The 19,657-nt window shown below is 38.5% G+C and overlaps 1 protein-coding gene across 1 annotated transcript in view; it reads right to left on the bottom strand.

The window, feature by feature from the left end:
• Positions 1-19,190, bottom strand: part of SAMTOR (S-adenosylmethionine sensor upstream of mTORC1) — a 36,685-nt gene extending 17,495 nt beyond the window's left edge. The window contains exons 1-2 of the mRNA XM_082043628.1: positions 19,019-19,190; positions 6,997-7,138 (exon numbers count right to left, since the gene is read on the bottom strand). Of these exons, the coding sequence (XP_081899754.1) occupies positions 6,997-7,138; positions 19,019-19,169 (293 nt within the window). The 5' untranslated portion in view covers positions 19,170-19,190. The remainder of the gene's footprint in view (positions 1-6,996; positions 7,139-19,018) is intronic.
• Between the last annotated feature and the right edge of the window lie 467 nt (positions 19,191-19,657).

The raw sequence follows: 19,657 nt of genomic DNA, 5'->3' as shown, positions 1-19,657 counted from the left end.
CAAAATCACACGCAGAGGCGTGAACAGCAGTCCAGGCTGCAAAACTCCCAGATATACAAACTGTGAAACCATACCAACTCCATCTATTAGTTAGATTCCAAGTATGGAAAGACAGCAATTATAAAATTAACAAAGTTGAAGCAGAAGGAGCCACTCATTTAACTTACCAGGGAAGAGATTAAAAATATCAGTAAACAAAAAAGAACCCTAGAAAAACACCTGAATTATTGCTGGTCTGATAATAAAATTTGTATTTCACACCTGTATTATTTGTTTATAAGCATATGATCAATTTGGAACTATTTATTTCTGTGCATCATTTTGGGAAAGAAAGGAAAGAAAAAAAGGAAGAAAAGGAAGGAAAAAAAAAGGAAGAAAAGGAAGGGAAAAAAGGAAGAAAATGAAGGAAAAAAAGAAGAAAATGAAGGAAAAAAAAGAAGAAAATGAAGGAAAAAAGGAAGAAAAGGAAGGAAAAAAAGGAAGAAAAGGAAGGAAAAAAAGGAAGAAAAGGAAGAAAAGGAAGGGGAAAAAAATAAATCTTCTTCCTCACCATTTATCAGCTACTTCACTACTTTGTAAGAATCTTGCAGTCTCGTTATTTTTAGAAGACTTGTTTTCTCATTATATCCCTTAAAACATCCAGAATAAATGGCAGTTTAAATAGCGTTGCACTGCCACAACCTTGGGAGAAAGTATTTTTTTCTCAACTACTGATGTTATCAACCTTTTCACTCACTAGAAGCTGGTATGTTGTCCAGCTTAACACCTAATGATCTGTTACACAGGAAAACCATGTACTTGTGAAGTGTGGTATAAGCTCCTGTTGTCACTGAGAAGCCATTTCTTCCTCATTCCTGGTACTGGTGCAAAGCAGTATTTTTTTTTCCATCGTTCTACCCCTGTCTACCATGTCAACCGAGTTCTCCTAATTCTATATTCTTCTTAACTGACCTTCCTTGTCTGCACATAAGACACTACCAAAGTCAACCATGAGGAGAAGCACCTCCTAATCCTGGGGTTCTGTGCTGGGAGACAGAGGGGCCAGAACCACAAGAATGTCCAAAATTGGGTAAAATTCTTCACATTCAGATTCTGGTCCACATATCTGTGCACTACTATGGGGAATTAAAAAAAAAAAAAAAAGAAAAAATCCACCCATCCAAACAAAAAACCTCAGGCAACACTGGACTTTAAAAACACTGACGTTTAACTCAATTTCACACCTTTCTGAAGCTACAATAATTTGGACAGAATTACTACGTGTTGCACTTTTGGCTCCTGTGGCCTCAGAGGAGCTGTCTATGGAACCCCACAGCCGCCACATCTCCATGGGGCACAGGTATCACGCTCGGGAGCTCATCCCATGGTCATTTGTTGATGTAGCCGCATTTAACTTCATGGCCAGTAAAAGCCATCATTGATCACGCCGTGATTGTGAGCATGCACCTACATGAACATGACTACATTTAAAAACTGTCTGAAGTAACAAATAGAACATCCCTGAATTACCTACAAAGAGAAATACAATTAAGGAAACTATCTTATAATTCTGAGAACTGAAATGGCCCCATTTTTAACTGACATTTAAGCTTTCATTCTTTGATGATCCGATATTAGCTCCACAATCAACGTACTTGTTAGTGCAGAATTGTGCAATGTAAATGCTACCTGAGCTAACAGTTGCTACAGCCTACATAAACTGAGAAATAAACAGTTTGGGTGTAAACTGCTTAAGTTTGCTAGCAGAGAGACAGGTGAGCTATCCAGTTGCTGTCTCTGCTTAAAAAGAAAAACAACAAAAAACTAGGTATTTCCTCAGTGAAACTTGTGTTCCATACTACGAATCTCAAACAGTAAACAACATGCTCAAGTTGACCCACCTGCTCTGCCATTTGGGCTGGACACATACAAGAAGTTTCAGTGAAAGCCAATATGAATACATATTCAGTTGTTCATAATCTCCAGCAATGAAAGAGAAACTTCATTTTTGAACACTGTGACCAAAACCAAGGGTTTTGATAGAATGTATAGTTTAAAAAAAAAAAAAAAGAGGAGAATTGCCAAAGAAACACCATATGAAATTTAAAAGCCATTAAAGATTCAGTAGTTAGTTCTTCTTGTTAAGTAATAATGAACAACTAAATTAAAGCTGGCGTGGTTAGCTTTTACCATGGCAAAAAGCAATTTCTAATAGCCATTATCAATACTCAAAGGGTTTCAAGCAGCCGGTTTTACAGGCTAAGAACTGACACAGTCCATCTCTTTCCTTCTGCTTCATAATGAGGAAAGGCGAGGTTGACTTATTTTCCTTACAATATTTACTAACCAAAACCTAATATTGAAGATGAAGTGCAGTGAGGGTACAGAGAAATAACATACTTCCCTTCAGAGCTGAAGGAAAGTCTGGACTTATCATCATGGTTGCTGTCTGCAAAATACTTCTCCCCTCTTCCCACACACTGAGGAATAGATTAATGTCAACTAACAGAACTACTGGCCTGAAAAAAAAAGTGTAAACTCTTCTACAGGTTTAATCCACCCACCTCCCAACCTCCAAAGAAAAAGAAATCAAAGAGGGGAAAATTCACCACTTCCCTTGTACACATTAATCGAATCTAGAAGAGCAGAAAAGTTTCCTCTGCACTGGAAAATATTTTGCTATTGTCACAAGCACCCAGCTATAGGTTAAGGAAATCCTGTATGCAGCATAAGTGAGAGCACTAGGTTTCTCAGTCAAAAGTATAACTTTTTCTTATCATAACATTAAACTTCAAGAGAAACTTGTATACAATACATTTTTCCATTTTATTTTTTGTACTTGTTCAGTTCTACGGTTTTGAGATATTTTCCTTTTGAGAAACACAATTAGGTCTGTAATCAGATGTTTCTCTGGTGTAGTGTCCACTCCTTGACCCTAAGCCAGCTTCTGGAAGCAATATCCTTAATCACCAGACGATTCCAAGAACTTGAAAATAGCCAGCAGTTATCATATGATCACTGCTCTAATTAGTTCTAGTGTTCAACAAACAGATACAGTTTTGTCAGAATGAAGTATTATTTAAAAGCAAAAATAAAGACTATCATACAAACATGAACAATGAACATTGTCTTTTTTCCTATTTTAAATGGTTTCCCTCCTCCTGTTTACATCACCTCCTTCTTAATTCCATTCTCCTGAAAGTGAATTGCTCAGCTGAGTGCATTCATCGAGAAAAGCTGCAAAACAGTGTTGAAAGGACTTCAAACATTCATTCATTCAGTCAGTCTTCCAGACCAAAACAGGATCAACTTTCTAGTTCTAGCAGAGCCCTGTTATTCTCAAAGATCCTGTAAGAGATCACTAAGCCTTCTCATCTTTAGACGAGACAGCTCCAGCCAGTTTCTAGAAAAAATGAGAAGATTTTTGATGATTTCTGTATCTTTCTTGGAGTTAAGCTGCTGTTTCTTATTTTTTAAATGGAGTGGCCAAGGTGATGTTTTGGCTGAGGGCAATGCCAAATAAAGTCAGAGGAGTACTTTACATATCTGTGGACAATCTGATTAACACACTCCAGTTGGTTATTTGCCTTTATTGCGAAAGCATCCCATCACTGTTTTCATATTCAGCTTGTGGCCTGCTACAGAATCCAAATGCTTCCCTGAAGAGACTGACACCAATTACTCCCTGGCCTGTATTTGTATACTTGATAATATTTGGTATAGTTAACAACACTGTCAATTTTATTCCTGATCTCAGAGTGACAATTCTTCTCTGTTTTATCTCGTTTGCAAATTTAATAAATAAGACTTCACTTTAGCAGACTGCTGAAGAAAATATTGATTAGTAATAGATGCAGAGGCAGACACTGACAGAGTCCTCAGTAAATCACATTTTTAATGACAGGCTTCTAACATCTATTCCCTGCAGGTTTTTCCAAACAGTTCTGTACTCACCTGACAGTAACTTCATCAGTCTGTATTTGTTGAGTTTGCTCATGAAACAGTCAAAAGACTTTTTTAAAAAAAATGCAGGTCTAAATAGTGCTTTGTCATGACAGCCGTTTTTATAGTTAGAAGTGCAGATTTTGTTTTTTGTTGTTTAAAAAATAGCCAAGTCAACACAAGTCTTAACACTGATGCAAAAGCAACAGAAAGAAGAAAACCTGCTGGTCTAGCTTATTTTGTTCTAACTAGAACCAGAACAGGCCAGCATTCATTGTCCATACAAAGGTTCACCAGCCTACCTATGCCAGCAAAAATTAAGAGTTAGGATAATTATTCAGGGTAAACATCATCTTACACCATTTTGATTTAAGTTCTGTGTTGTAATATAAATGAAATTAAATGGAAACAGAAATGTTTATTTCCAAATACCATTTGCTACTGTATTTGGTTTTCTAAAGATCTATAAAGAACATAAGGGAAGGACAGTTGAGTGTTGTAGGCTTTTTACACCACCACTCGGGGATCATTAACCTGCATCTGCAAGGGACAAAGTTTTAATCCCTCTTCCTCTCCCTGCTCCTCCTCCCCACTAATTATTATATATAATGTTGCAGTGAAACAAAAAAACCAGCCCTTTACAATGCAGCATGTGGTCATCAGCACAGGCTATCATGTGCTGCTTTCCATCTTTTACACTTTCTAAAATCTGGCTATGTGCTTGTTTAAATCAATAACTAATGAAGAAGTAAAATAAGAAGTTTTATCTCATCTGTTTTGAGAATTGATGTCAGAATAAGGATTCTTCCGGTGGCTTCAACTAAATAGCTAGAAAGACTTTCAAAATGGGAATGCTGCAAGAAAATCTTTATTCTTGGTCCTGAGACATACACATGGCTTCTCTAATGGTTATTCTGCATTCTCTGATTTACTTTATCAGGTGCTTGTTTGTAAGAGAATACAAGAAAAATAAAGAAAATATTAAACAAACAAACAAACTTTTTTTTTGGTAACTGTTGAAAAAAACATTTCTAAGTTTTGGATCTCAGAAAAGATACAATTTCTGAAAACCAAAAAAACCCAGAGTATGCTTTCTTCTGCAGGGATACACTAGTGATTCCCAAGTATTTTCAGCATTCCACTCCCAAATTAAACTTAATCTAATAAATCAGCTACCTTCCTGCTGTCATGGTGACAGTCAGAGCACTGAGCAAAAGCTTTCAGTGAAGTCTCATGCAAGTGAAGGTCTCTTCCATGCAATTATGCACCCAAACACAAGGAGGAGCAGCAACAAAGGGAGCTGCCATCTGTCTGGCACCTCTTGGAGCTTTGAGAAGGAACAAAACATTGCAAAACACAAAGTCAATCTGAAATGTTCTGGTATTCAGCCATCTAGGCCTCAGTTTAATCCGATACACACAGGAGTGAAATGTATCCCACTTTTTCTACTGATATAAAGCTCCTGACCCCTTGGCTTTGCAAACTGAAAAGGTACATTCTATTATAACTAAAGCTTTCTACTGAGAGCATTTTAGTGTCTCTTACCAGGTAGATTCTCTTAGTATCAATTCATGCAGCAAGGCCCAAACTGGACACTTACTTAAATGTTTACTGTGTGTATCTTGTAGGAACTACAAACAGAAAACAAGTGAGACACCAAGCCAAAAAACTTCAATACGCAGGCCATCAACTGTTCCTCCCCTGTCCACAAGGAACATTATCCTGTCCTACAGGGTAATCGAGACCCTTGCCACAAGCTAAGGGAATACTGTTTACCTGAAATTAAAGCACACACAGCTCTACTGAAAAAAGTTTCACATACTAATTGACAATCAAACTGTAAAAAAATATCAAGCAATGTTCCATGTGAATCTGCCCTGTGTCCAGTACAATTCGTTTTTTTACAGATAACCTGACCATAGGAACACTCAGTACTCTCTTAACTGGCCTGCAATGCCAAGCTGGGGCAGGAGTGGGAGGAGATGCTGCAAGAAATCGCAGTATTAGAATTCAATGTGATTCAAGAGAGTGTAACTTAGTAAAGAGAAATACAAATACCAGCATTTCCACAGAAGTAATGAATAGCACAAATACAAGAAAACAACTAACAACTGAGGAAGCCTACAAAAAAAAGAAATAGGCAGTTTGAGATCACAAATCAGCATAACCAGTCCCACACCAATAAAAAAATACAACCCAAACAAAAAGCACAGGAAACCCACCAAACAGGGTCAACAGCATAAACAAGAGCTTACTACAACCTCAATAATATTTCTTTATTTTATTTATCCCTGACAAGGCCATTGGAACATTCTGTCCAGTTTTGGGCATAGCTCTTAACTACAGATTCAATTCTCTTCCCAGCTAGATTTCAAGAATATTTTGTTTTATTCTATTGTACAGATTCCACAGGATGCCTTAGATGCCAACTGTATGTAGGAATCCTGAGTGACCAACATTTTGCCTCTTTTAGTTTATTGTCCTCAAGGATTGAAATAGTTTAGCTGAACTCACTTCATGACTTTACAACTAGAATAACCCAAGAAAAATTAGATGTTTATGACTCACAGAAATTTTAAAGTTTAAAATCGATTTAAAACAAGTTTCACAGAGGTTAAAGTCTATTGCAGGAGATTAAGACTTGAAAATTAAGCACCAGAGATTTGCATTTAGAGATCAAATACTATGACATGCGCAAGTCAAACTGAAGTCCTGAAAATTAAACTTGAGCTACAGTCACTGCATTTGCTCAGTTTAGGTTCAAATGCACGGAAAATTACTTCATAGGTTTACTTGCAAACATCTTCAGTATTTCAGAGAAAAAAAAAAGTTGCTTGTTGAAGATCCTTTAAGAAAGGGGTCACCTTATAACAAAGCACTTCATAAGCTTTATTTTTTTAGTTAGTTGGAACAGTAAGACAGTATATGTTTTAGGAAGCAATAAATCATTAATGTTTTATAGAACAAAACTTTAAAAGACCAAAAAAAAAGGAAAAAAAAAAGCCTAAGCCTTGTATTATAAAGAATTGCAAGTAGAAATGTGCAACTGAGTCTTTCAAGTACATGAAGATTTACCTGCAACACCATTCAATTCGGCCTTCCCCTTCACAAGTTTTTGCCCAGTGATTATCTGCAAGGTTTTTCATTGCCACAGCATATTCACAGAGGGTTTCCTCATCCTCACAGTGCTCACGCCAGATCTTATCAAAGTCTCCCACTAAACAAAACAACAGAAAAAAACTGCAGATTAGATACAAAGTATCTCGTTATCTCCATGGCAAGATCCCCATCTTCCAATTAAAAGAAGTCACGTAACACAACAAGAGATTACTTTACTTGCACATAACAAAAACAAAGTCCCCTTTCTCTAGTCAAACACAAAATTCAAGGTTTTGGAGAAGGGGCTATCGGGTACTTGAGAAACTAGCAATATTCTCAGTGTCCTGATTTCGTTCCGTTTGTTGTGTGAAATTCAAATCCCTGGGAAGTTCTGCTTTCAGGATTCTGTGCATGAGCATTAACATGACAAACATTTTAGAAATGAATGACTGAAAGGTTTCCTAGTAGCATTCATGTCCATGGCAAATACATCCAAAAATGCCTAAAATGGCACCTTAACCCAGATTATAGATTGCTTTGGATACATTGGAAAAGGAATTCAAGCCTTCATTGATGTCTGCCTAATCTAGACTGTCCAGATGAGTTAGCTTCTAGCGGACAGTACAAAAGAATCAAACCAACTACAGTCAGAAAATCACACATAGATTTGTCTGCTGACCTCCAGGGGCAGATTTATTTTCATGTTCTTCACCTTGATAAAAAGTCTTGCAGGTTAAATTTTGGTACTTCCAAGTAATTAAACACGATGATTTCCCCTCTTTTGCTGCTGAGTATCCACTTCTCCTAGCTTGCTTTATATAACGTACTGCTAAATGAAAACATAAAAATGCTAGTCACGGCCAGCCACAATTCCTATTGTGGTTTCTAAGCATGCAAACCCTTGGTATACCTTACTAAAAGGACATTTCTGCCCTAATACATGCTCACTGGTATGATCTTCACCAATTCCTTCTGTGTATCTTAACCACAAATGTGTGCAAACATCTAGTATAAATATATATAAATGTGCAGAATAATCTGCTGATTTTGCACCTACAAGCCAATACAGCTAAAAAAAAGTTTTCAAGAGCAGAGCTACGCTTTAGGCTTTGACTTGGGCAATCAAAACACATTTCACAACATGGTTCCAAAATCAGATTTTGTAGCACCTTCATCTTACAAAGAAATATTTTAAAAGTGTATGAAGCATAAGCTAACTATTAATGTCTGCTAAAGCCTGAAAGTAGCTTAGAGTATGACCTGTCCTTCTCGCAGCAGTAAGAGATTCCTATTTCTAACCGACTTAGGACAAGTTCTTCGATAGACTTCGTTTTAATCAGCAGTATTAACAGATTTCTTCCAGTGGCAACTTTTTATCTTTTTTTTCCCCCTCATGTGCAAAGCAATAACAATCCCTCACCTCACCTGTCCTCCACTTAGAGCAAGCCTGGGTACGATGGACAAGTACAAGTATTTGCATACTGAGAAGATTTAATCCAACCATCCAGGTGACTCCCTATTTCAGTTTGGTTTAGGGATGTCACAGCAATTTTCTCCTGAAAAATAATCATCTAGCACACTCGTACAATCATCAAAATGAGTCATGTTTAAGGTTAGGTGTTTATACTCCCTTGTGCGAGATGGCAGATGAGACGGGAGTGGATATGATTTATTTTAACAAAACAGTGAAGCTATGCAAGAAATCACATATTCTGCTTGCTATTCAACAAGCATATATGAGAAAGTTATTAGACTGGACAAAAAATACAGTATATTTGAGTGGTACCCCTAATTTTTTCCCAAATGACCCAAGTTCAGAGACAGTTGCTTTATAAGAAAAGTTGCTGGTGTTGTCACCAGGTGACCACTGGAGCAGAGAAACACCCAAGCCACAGCAGGCAGGTCCCACAGGGGTTTCTGCTAAAACTTGCCAGTTTCCAGAGATTTCAAAAAGGTCTTATGTGGAAACAATCATGTAGGACAGAACATACTCTACTGACAAAAGAGAGCAAGAAGTGGTATAGACAGTGGCCTACCAGCAAAGGGGGCAGAACAAGCACAACTCTTACAAATCTTTATTTCTTGTGTAAACAAAGCACAGAGCCCATGTAGCACCAAGCCAGAAAGCACTAGTCAAGTTCAAAGTGTATTCTCAAAGCCAATTCATTCTTCTGCAATTTAGATAAAGTTTCATAGTTCATCTGCCACAATACTCTGAATCTCACTGTGTGCTCCAGACTGCTGTGAAATGCTTGAGTGACATACAGCTGCTAAAGTTTTGTTTGAAGAATACATGGCTAATTAGAAAGGAAAAAGTAAACAAGTGAACACTTACTGATCGAAAACATCATAAATACAAAATCCCAAGTTTAATACCATTCTTCTTTTAGTCCATTACTTCATTTGGTCTATTCTTAAGCAATTATTCTACTACCAAATACCACTTTTCCTTAAAACTTAAGAAATAAGGCAGATGGGGAAGAAGATATTCTTAACTAATCAGTTCTTCCTTAGAGCACTGTAAATACTGGGTTTGATGTGATGCCCATTTGTCTGTCCTTTTATTAATGGAAGCTCCAAGCCAACTGCAGGTAAGGTGTTTTCTTAAGATGGGCATCATTATGCAGGGGCTTCCAAAGAAGCATCTGAAGTCCAGTTTCCCCTGGGCAAGTATCATGATAGTGAGGATGTTTCTTTTGTTTTGGGTATGTGTTGGTTTTGTTGTTGTTGTTTGTGTGTGGTGTGGGTTTTTTTTTGTGGTGGGGTTTTTTTGTTTGTTTTGTTTTTTTTGGTCACCCCCCCATTCTTCTCCAGGGTGAGCTTTGAGAAGGCACAGACAGGTGCATTAATTGCATTTATAGGAACTTCAGTTCCAGAATCATGCTCCAATACTGAGCAATTGAAAATGCAAATAATGCTTCCTGTCTGCTGAGATTTTGAGGCATTGACTGCAACAGGTCTGGCAGCATCCACTTGCAAACCGATACCCAGAACACAGTAAAAGCTATATATTAATTTTTTTCAAACAATATATATAATCCACGGTGTATTAATTTTTCAAACAATACATTATAATCCATGTGTAAATACTGCATTAATTCTAGTGGAGTTAAGCATTTATTTATGAATCATTCCTTGTGTGCCCAAAAAGGCAGTAAAAGACACACGAAAGTTTCACTGTAAAACTAATGGCTACTAAATAAATAAGATAAAGAAAATCTTCTGTTAAGCAATCAATAATGCTGTAAATTAAATATAAGTTTGTGCTAGGTGAATCTAAAGCAATAAAAAAGTGTCTTGCATCTTTGATCACATCTTAAAGTTAATATTTGATTCTGTGCATTAAACTTCTCCTCTCATGTACTCATGACCATACCAGAATATAATGTTTAAGGCTACTTGACATTTTTACTTAGAGATCACCTTTTCATATGTGATTAAAAACCTGTTTTGAGCACTGACTCTTCAGAGATCTTGATACACTTCAAATCTCCACCAAGGAACCAGTTATGACAATGTCCAGCTAAAAAGTGTGATTGGCAAGAATGGCTCATAACAGGAGTTTCACACAACTCTCAAATCACGACAGTGACATTATTTTAAAAATATTTAATGTTTGCTTTCCTCTGTATCCAGAATTGCCTAGAAAAATACACTACCTAACTTTCACCTCAAAGATTGACTATTCCTTTAAAAACAAAAAACCCCAGTGATAAATGACTAACTATCTTGTAGGTTCTTTCTAACAGTCTTTTTCTAATGCAATAACAAAAATCCAATACTCTTTATCTAGAACAGATGAATCCCTCTAAATAGTTTCCACCCACATTAACATTGCCAACAGAATAGCCAAATCATACCACAGAGTAATCAGCAGTTGCTGAATCCTGTCACAGAGAGAACAGGTCAGGCATGTAGAAGTTATTTTTAAATGATCCTAATTACAAGATGGTTTTAATTGTGGGTAATAGCACTAGAGACCTAACGTTAGCTGTAAGTTTCAACAACTGAAAACATTTTAATAAAGAAGAATCACACAAGCTCAGTAAGAACCCCCCTCGCTCCACATCTGTTTACAAGATCTCAAAGGTCCCTGGCACAGTGTGAGAAGAGCAGGTTTGCCATTCTTGGTGGGATCATCCCACACAATAACTATTCTCTCCAGGCAGTTTATTTTAAGAACAAAAATTGAACTGTCTTCCATTCTATTTTTTCTTTGCCTATTTTACTTTTAAAAGACATTTCTTTACAGCGTGTTAAATGGAACTATCACTTAAGGTATGGTTATGAAATACATGGAAAAATTTATTAGCCAATCGTTTTTCAACTTCTGACAGAACAAATCATATCAATCGGTATTTTAAACAAAACACAACCCTCTGTGTATAAAAGAAACAGAGCTTAGTTTTGCTAAAGGCAGTATTTTTCAATTTGGAATAGGATAAAACTCCCAACAACTGATTTGACTCGTTCTGTTTTATCAAGCAATAAAGTAGTTAAGTCATACAGAGTTAAAAGCACTATCTGCACCCACAAGACAAGTTTTGTAATTACTATTTTCCTCAGTTCCATCATTGCTCTTCAGAAAAACAGTGAAGTCATCTCTGACAATCTCAAAAACAAGCACAAAATACTTCATCCATGACTGAACAAGATTCTGCAACTCAGAATTTAGCTGACACCATGCACTTAAGCTTCAGGTGGATGCAATAGGGGCTTAGGTCTTAATCAACAACTCCCCCCAAAAGAAGCAGTTTTTTAACACTGGAGGAAAACTGGAATTAGAACAGCCATTATTTCCTTTTGGAAAACCTCAATTTTCTGACTTCAAAGTAGCTGTAATTGAAAAAAACAAAACAAAACAAAAAATACAGCCAAAAAACCCAAAACACAAACAAAGCCAAAACGAAAATACAAACAAAAACCAACCAACCAAAACCGAGCGAGAGATTAAGACTCTGAAGTTTTGGCTATCTACATGCTAATATAAATTGGTAGTCTAAAAAACCAGATTCAATCCACTCCTTTTTCAATGTTTCTATTTAACAGCACATTGCCTTACTATGTCTACCTTTGATGGCCCTGGTAGCAGAGAAAATAAGCTCAATACATCGACAAACAATGAAAGACAGAAGCAAAAGTGACATGTTCATATTTGCATAATAGTTATTAATAAAGCTTTTTAAATTGCTCATCATAAAAAGCAAACCTATCCTTAGAGTTAAAAAGCATGCATGACAATGCTGGATAACTTCAGATGAAGGGCTCCTGGCCATAGAAACACCCAGGAAGATCTTTGAGCTTTCTTTTTGGTTGTTGATGGCAATGCACTGTGGAATGACAAAAATCCAACTCATTTTCAGCCTCTTAAGGAAGCCTCTCACTTGCTGGAAACAGTAAACTGGTTTCTACAACAGCCTAACAGTAAGCGGGAAAAGCAACCCTACACTGTCCACTAGGCCCAAGCTGAAATAAAATTCCTGTGAATATCCAACTAAGTCTCCTCATTAATGTGTCAGTTGAAATTTAGCTGTACTACTAAATGTCTGGATACTGCAGCAATTATTAATAAAATTAATTACATAAGGAATATCAGCTAATACTATGCTATTTACAACTTTCCATCTATACAAGATAAACTAGAAACTTACTAAACATCTGTCTTACTAAAACAGCATATCCTGTATTTTTGTGAAAAACATTACATATTTTGGCCTCACTGTTTTCCAATTTTACACGTCTAAATACAGAACATGAACTTCAACTTGGACAAAGTTCAAGCAGTCAGAGCTAATATTTTTTTTCTCTTGCCTGATGTTTGCTTTACGTTTCTTAGGATTTACCTGAAATATTTCACAATAAAAAAATCAGATTCTTGTACTTTTTTTTTTTTAATCTCAAGATCAATGTTCTTCGCTCCTGCTCACATGGAAAGGATTCATTTGACCAAATGCAGATTTCTACATCTGACCTGTCAGCTTACTATCTGTTTACACTAAACAAACTCCCAGGGTACAATTCATCTTCTATCTAAAGCATCTAGTAGGGATCAACTTCTATCACCCCGAGGAATGATCTGTGTCTCTGATCCACTATAAATCTCCAATGGCTGTCATGCAAACAGCATAGAGCCTATTTCAGCAGTTTAAATTTAAGTCTAATATAACAGTTTAATGTAACAGTTTAAGCAATTACTGCCTCCAGGTGTTTGTTCTACCCTATTGGAAACCATCACCCTTCTCTTCCCCAAACCTGACTTTGCGGGATGGACTATGTGCTGCACCTTAAGGACACCAGTGCAGAGATGAACACATTACGGAAACTACTGATTCTGGTAGATTTGTGCAAATGCAGGAGCAAAAATCGGAAGGTGAGGCACAGGTACAGATTCCATCATGCAGACCCTGCAATAAGAATATCTTCCCTGCCAAGGCAATAAACAAGCAGGGAGGTTACACAGAGATGTTTGTTCAGTGCATCCAAGTCTGTGCTGTAACCAGTGGGTTTTCAAAATCTGTGGGCTAGCTAAATGATACCAATGATTAAATACCCCAAACTGTAAAATACTATGGGATTTCTAATGTAAATTTCACTGCAAAACTGTGGTGTGCAAACCGTAAGGGCAATCTTAATGCTTATGCCAATTTTAATTGTAATGAAATGGAATTTGGTTTCTGTTGCTTCAAAATGTCTCCCTCTTCCAAGAAATGAATGCAGGTGGGGAAAGACAAATGGAGATCTTGAAAACTTAGGTTTAGTTCTATAATAAACCAGTTATATTTAACAAAAAGGTGTAACAACCGTTAACTTATCATGGAGAGTTCAGTGACAAAGTTTTCCTGTCCTGTGAAAAATGCCACTATTTCAAAATGTTTCCTGTTTCACATCAGGAAGATCTTAAGCTCTCTCAAGGTTTTTCATGAAAAACACGAAAGAGGAAGAGACCATAAAGCAACTGACTTAAGAACAACACTCTCACATCAATGTCTAAACCACCCACCTATTCAGGCTACTTGTTATCATCAGGCAGGGTCCTGTAAATTCTTCCTAATTTTCTGGATCTGAAAAACCTCTTAATAAAGTCATCATCCATTTCTTTGAAGTTTCAACAAATCTTTCTTTCAAAGAATCAAACTCCCACATAGAAAGGTTTCTATCAGCTTATGTGATACAGGAACTAATACAGGACAAATACCAGTTCTTTGTGATTCCAAGCCTGAACATCCTTAAGAGGTGTACTGAAGGAGAAATGAAATGCTTTAGTGAACACACAGCAAAATATTTCATAAAATACCTTTACAGATACCTTGGCTTTTTTTTTTTTCCACTTGTGCTCAAAGCAGGATTTCTAGGGAGAAGTAGAGGGTCTTGTAAATCATCTTTCCAGACTACATACAAAACCATCTATAACCAAGGGTCATGCTGCACAGAAAATGTTTTCTTGATAAATACAGCTCTGCATGACTACAAAGGTAATAAACAACTCAGAGGAAAAAATGGCTGCCTCTCTCTCAGGGAATGGGATTTTTATCATGGTAAAAATTAAACCTACTTGGCTGCTACAAGCAACTAGAAACAAACAAACTAATGTCACATAGCAGCTGTTCAATAGATCATGTTTAGTTCCCTACAAACCACTAAATCTGCCTTTATGAGCCTGTCTGTCAGGCTTGACAGACATCAGCATCCATGCCATATATGCAACATACATGCATATACTCAACTGATACAACACGCTCCAGCCCGTGGCTCCAGCTGCCTAATTCATAGAGGAAAAATTTCAGTCATCTGTGGTACCAAGCAACTGAACCAAGAGCAAGAGGCTAAACCAAAAATCGTTTTTTACCCCGTCTCCATGCTGTAACAGGCTAGTAGGAGAAATTCAAGCCTCATGAAAAACCCTAATTTCTCTACTTCGTAAGTGCTTGTGTCAAGCATGCAGAACCCTGAAGTTTCATAAGTGAATAACTGAGCACTTGAGAGCAGTTTCAGCTTTTGGATTTTACCCTGGTGTGTAGATAACTAAGATTAAACTAATTCATTTTGGACAGGAACCAGGAGTAAAACCTCAGAAAAACACAAGTCTTATGCTAAAGAGATGCACTCCTAAGTGAACACATGACACCTCAGTGTGTTTTCTTCTCACTTAAAGAAGTGTTCTTCATGAAGATAAAGTTTATAGGCTAACCTAAGGAATTATGTGTATTTTTAGGAACCACTAGACAGGCTTTGTCTGTGTCTATCACTGCCTTAAAGTACTCTGCAACAACATATTAATGATTAGCTAATTTAGTTGACACATTCACTCAGTGTGTACAAGGACCAATCACCTTAGTTAAAAAAATACACTATTTTTCACACTGAAAAACTCATACTAATTTGTTAAACTTCATTAAACCATTCTAAAATATGTGGCATATACTACTACTGTAGTATTCAGAGTAGATAACATTATCTCCCACAGGAGATTTAAAAAAAAAGAGTATCAATCGCAAAATCTACCATGGCATTTGTGATTATACACTTCCCTTCTTTATTCACTAATTAATAGCAGATAGGATGTAAGGGGAAGGGAAGGAAATCAAAAAGGATGAAAAAGAATTGAAAAAGGAGAAAAAAAGATAAATATTTCCACTAGAAGTCACTCTAGATTAGTAATACCCTCAAAAATAGGGAAAGGTAAGTACTAATCACACTGTAAAAAAGTTAAAATTGTTGAAAAAAAACCCAAAAAAATGCACTTCAATGCAACCTTAACAGAATTTAAGCTGCTACCTTTTGAATATGGCAAATGCTTGTCATAAATACACCGGCATGCTCTGGGGCCATTATATGACATGAGCCACAGTACGGAAGTACATACAAAATCCATCAACCATACTTAAAAATAGAACTGGTTCAACAAAGGCAGAATTTAAACAATAAGCCAAGATTCAGCTTTGATGAATCAAGAGTTACAGTTTTTCACATCAAACCTTTTAGATGACATGATGCTGACTAAACTGTAGCAATCTCTTAGTAACCACAAATAAATTGTGATGCATTCCTAGTTAAGAAATATTGCTCTTGCACTTTGACAAATATGCAGCTTTTTCAGAAATGTGTTAGCTTGCAGTTTTGAAGCATATTGTCTCTCTTCCACTGGCTCATCTTCAAAAAAAGAGGGGAACCATCGTGGGAAATGAAACAAAATTATAACAATGGTGCCAGTTATAAGCAAGTCAGATAATACACTGGCTTGCCTTTTCAATTGCTTCTTGAAACTCAAGGCTTGCGAACATCAGCAAGGCAAATGAATTCTCAAATAAATCAGCTTATTAAAATCAAGCCTGTATGATTTCTATCAACAAACATCTCAGTGTGTCAAGGACGTGTCTATTTCCCTTCAACACTTCTAACAGAAGGCAGTAACTTAATATCATATTACAATACCAAGGGCTTTCTTAGACTTATCCACCCTAAGCAACATAATCATATAGCTTTCAGAAGGATACCCAACATGCTTTTCCCTCTACCGAAAAAATTAATATGCAATTCTATTTTAGCATCTACAAACAAAGCACCAAAGTCCATGCAACAGCAATTCTAGTACTGTTTGCTTGTTTGCTTATTTAGACACAATGGAAACTAATTTCACAGAACTCTAATAACATAAGAAGAGGCAAAGAAAAGAAACCTAGCATCAAGAACAACAAAAAACCCAACAACAAGCAAAAAAAAAATAACAATACAAGATTCTTCAATAAAACAGATAGCTCTGTTCCCACTTCATATGGAGGTGGGTACACTGCACTGTGTAGTCAAGAGGCTTTCCCTGTATAATAAGCTGTAAGCATATAATCAAGGATGTATTTTTTTTCTCTTTACTTTTTCCTACTCAAGTTGTAATTCAAATCGTACCGAGAAATTACAGATCGTTTGTTGCTTTTTTACTTCTCTTTAGCAAACTGTCAACTTTGATTTTGTCCGGGTAACGTACTTGTCAGTCATTGTTGCCGAGTATTAGAAAACAAAAAAATCCAAGAAAAGATCCTGCAGAGGTCAATCATGTCCTAGTATTACAATTTCAGAATGACACTGGAAGCATTTAGGAAGGAGATTCTCTAGTTTGCTTTCAGAAGCATAGAGAAATGTAGGGAGAAAAGACTCCAAAAATAAAATTCTGAAGCTGAAGGAACCTAACATATGAAGTACAACAACCACTAATCACCAGTAACTTGTAAAGAGTACTTACTATTGGATGAGTAGGTAATGGGTGGAGCTCTCCCTGTTGCATAGATGTGATGTGATGTGATGAACTGTTTGCTTTTTAACTCTCTCCATGAAAATACATACAATGTTGCCAATTTAGAGACACTAAAAAAATCACTATGAAGTTTCCACTAATACATGATTTACAGGCCATAAGAAAGAGAGTAGTACTGTCTCTTCTGCTTAGCCACTTAAACTGAAGACAAAATGAAGACAAAACACAACTTCGCCCTGCATACTAACTTGTTCTTTGCTGAGAAGTGGGCTTACATAGACTTCCATGTCATTTAGGCTCTCATCTAAAAAATTTCAATTGTTACAGAGATTGCTCGCTTTTTTTTTTTTTTTTTAAGTTAACAGTGCCAATGTTTGTCTGTCTTAATCTGCAGGCACTCTGAAATAAGAGACAAAAATGAACTGCTAAAACCTGGACTCTTTGCCAGAATTTGATCATTTGACCATACTATGTTCCTTCACTCAAGCACTGGGAGAACAAGGGAGATCCTCCCTCCAGCGTTGGCTCACCAAGTCTAAAATAAACAGTGACTCTTGATCAGTGTCTCCCTTCTGAAGTCCAGAAACGACCTCGTTACTTTAACAGAAGTGTCATACACAGACACAGAGGAGAAACAAGAACTAGTGCCAACAATAGGAAGAGTTCCCATTTCATGGGTGTCTGTCTTGAGGTATGCAGCAGGTCAGTAAAGAGTTGGGGACTCACTCAAAGAATGAATGGATGATTTTTTTTGTAGCCTGTATTATAAAGATGAGACAGCTCATTATAATCAACTTGAAGAGACCACAGACTTCAGCAAATAAATCTCAACTCTGACACTCATCTGAAAGCATTCCTGGGAGGTTTTCAGCATTCCAAAACCACCCAAAAGAACCTTGCATAAGAGCATTAATATTGATGCTAAAGTAGATTTTTCAAGGACTTATAGCAATCTATTTTCAGTTAGTACTCCAGCCTTAAGTATCCCTCCGTGTCTGAAAGACAGGAGGCACAAACAGTCCACAAAGACCTGTGCCACTCCAGATTGCCATTCAGTCTCTCGGCATTCATGACCTCCTGTCCTCCCCACTCCTGTGGATTTCCAATCTGGAAAACATTGCCGCGCAACTTGGAAGCTGCCTGTGGTGAAAGGCCTCACTGCAGCGATCAGCTAGCGAACGGCACACGGAGCAGTACCGTCGGGCCGCACGGACCCACGTCCATCCCCCGGTACAGCAAACCTCTAGCCAAGCGTACGCTTTCACCTCGCAGCATCACCCGTGCCCACCAATCCTCTTCTCCTACATCCCACGGGCAAAGCTCCTAGAGATGCGCCGTGCGCCCTCCTGAGCCACCAAGGAGTCTCCCCCTGCCAAGAGCCCACGGAAAGCGGCAAAACCTCGGCAGATCCGACCGGGACTCCTCGGCGGGGCTGCGGGAAGCCCACGGCAACGGTGCCCCGGCCGCCCGGGAAGAGGCAGGAAGCGAGCCCGGAGCCGCTCCCGGCCGCCGCCCCCCCGGCACACCCCCTCCGGCAGCGGTCCGAGGCCCAGCCGGCCCGCGGCGCTCCGGCAGCGGCTGAGGGCACTGGGCTCCCCCGCCTCCGGGGGGACACCCCGATCCGAGCGGAGACCCCGCGGAGGGGACTCTCCTCCTCCCGCCGCGGAACGGCGGCTCCAACCGGGCCGTCCCCCGCTGCCGGCCCGGCTCCCGCGGTGAGGGGAGCGGGGCGGCCCCCTCCCCCGCGGTTACCTTCCCGGTACTTCTTGCGTAGCCGTCGGTGGACGCTCTTCACCACCCCCGACAGCTTCTCCTGCTCCAGCTTCCGCTCCTGCTCCGGGGGCGGCGGCGGCGGCAGGGGGGCGGCGGCCCCGCCGGGCCGGGGCTGTGGAGCGGCCTCCATGGTGTTACCGCTGCTCCGCCGCGGCAGCCCGGCTGAGGGAGGCGGGAGAGGCGGGAGCGCCGGGCGTTGCGGCAGCGCGGGCATGCGCGCCCCGCCCGCCGGGCATGCCGGGACATGGAGTCCAGCGTTTCTCCCTGTCTAGCCAATGGAGACACTAAGGGCAGATTCTTTCTTATTTGAATACAATAATGTATGTACACTTGCGTTCTACATAAGAGTCCGATGGTAACAGCAAAAGAAGACACACGGGACCACAGAAAACACAAGACGGAATGTGACTCTACAGTGCAGAGAAAACTTCCCATAAAGAAGAGTGAAAGCCCCTAGAGATCTTAACATCTTCCATTGTAAGTGTTTGATGAAATACTTGTACAGATTAAAATTAAGCAGCACAACCCAGAACTCTCTAATCTCCAGAAGAGCCCACTTCACGTACAGTAGAGTTTAAAAAAACACTGTGATGTATTCTGTCTCCCTCTCTTACAAAA

Source organism: Streptopelia decaocto (genome assembly GCF_964273445.1).
Source record: "Streptopelia decaocto genome assembly, chromosome: 1".
In the NCBI taxonomy this organism is placed as follows: Eukaryota; Metazoa; Chordata; class Aves; order Columbiformes; family Columbidae; genus Streptopelia; species Streptopelia decaocto.
This window is presented reverse-complemented; position numbering and strand designations above follow the sequence as displayed.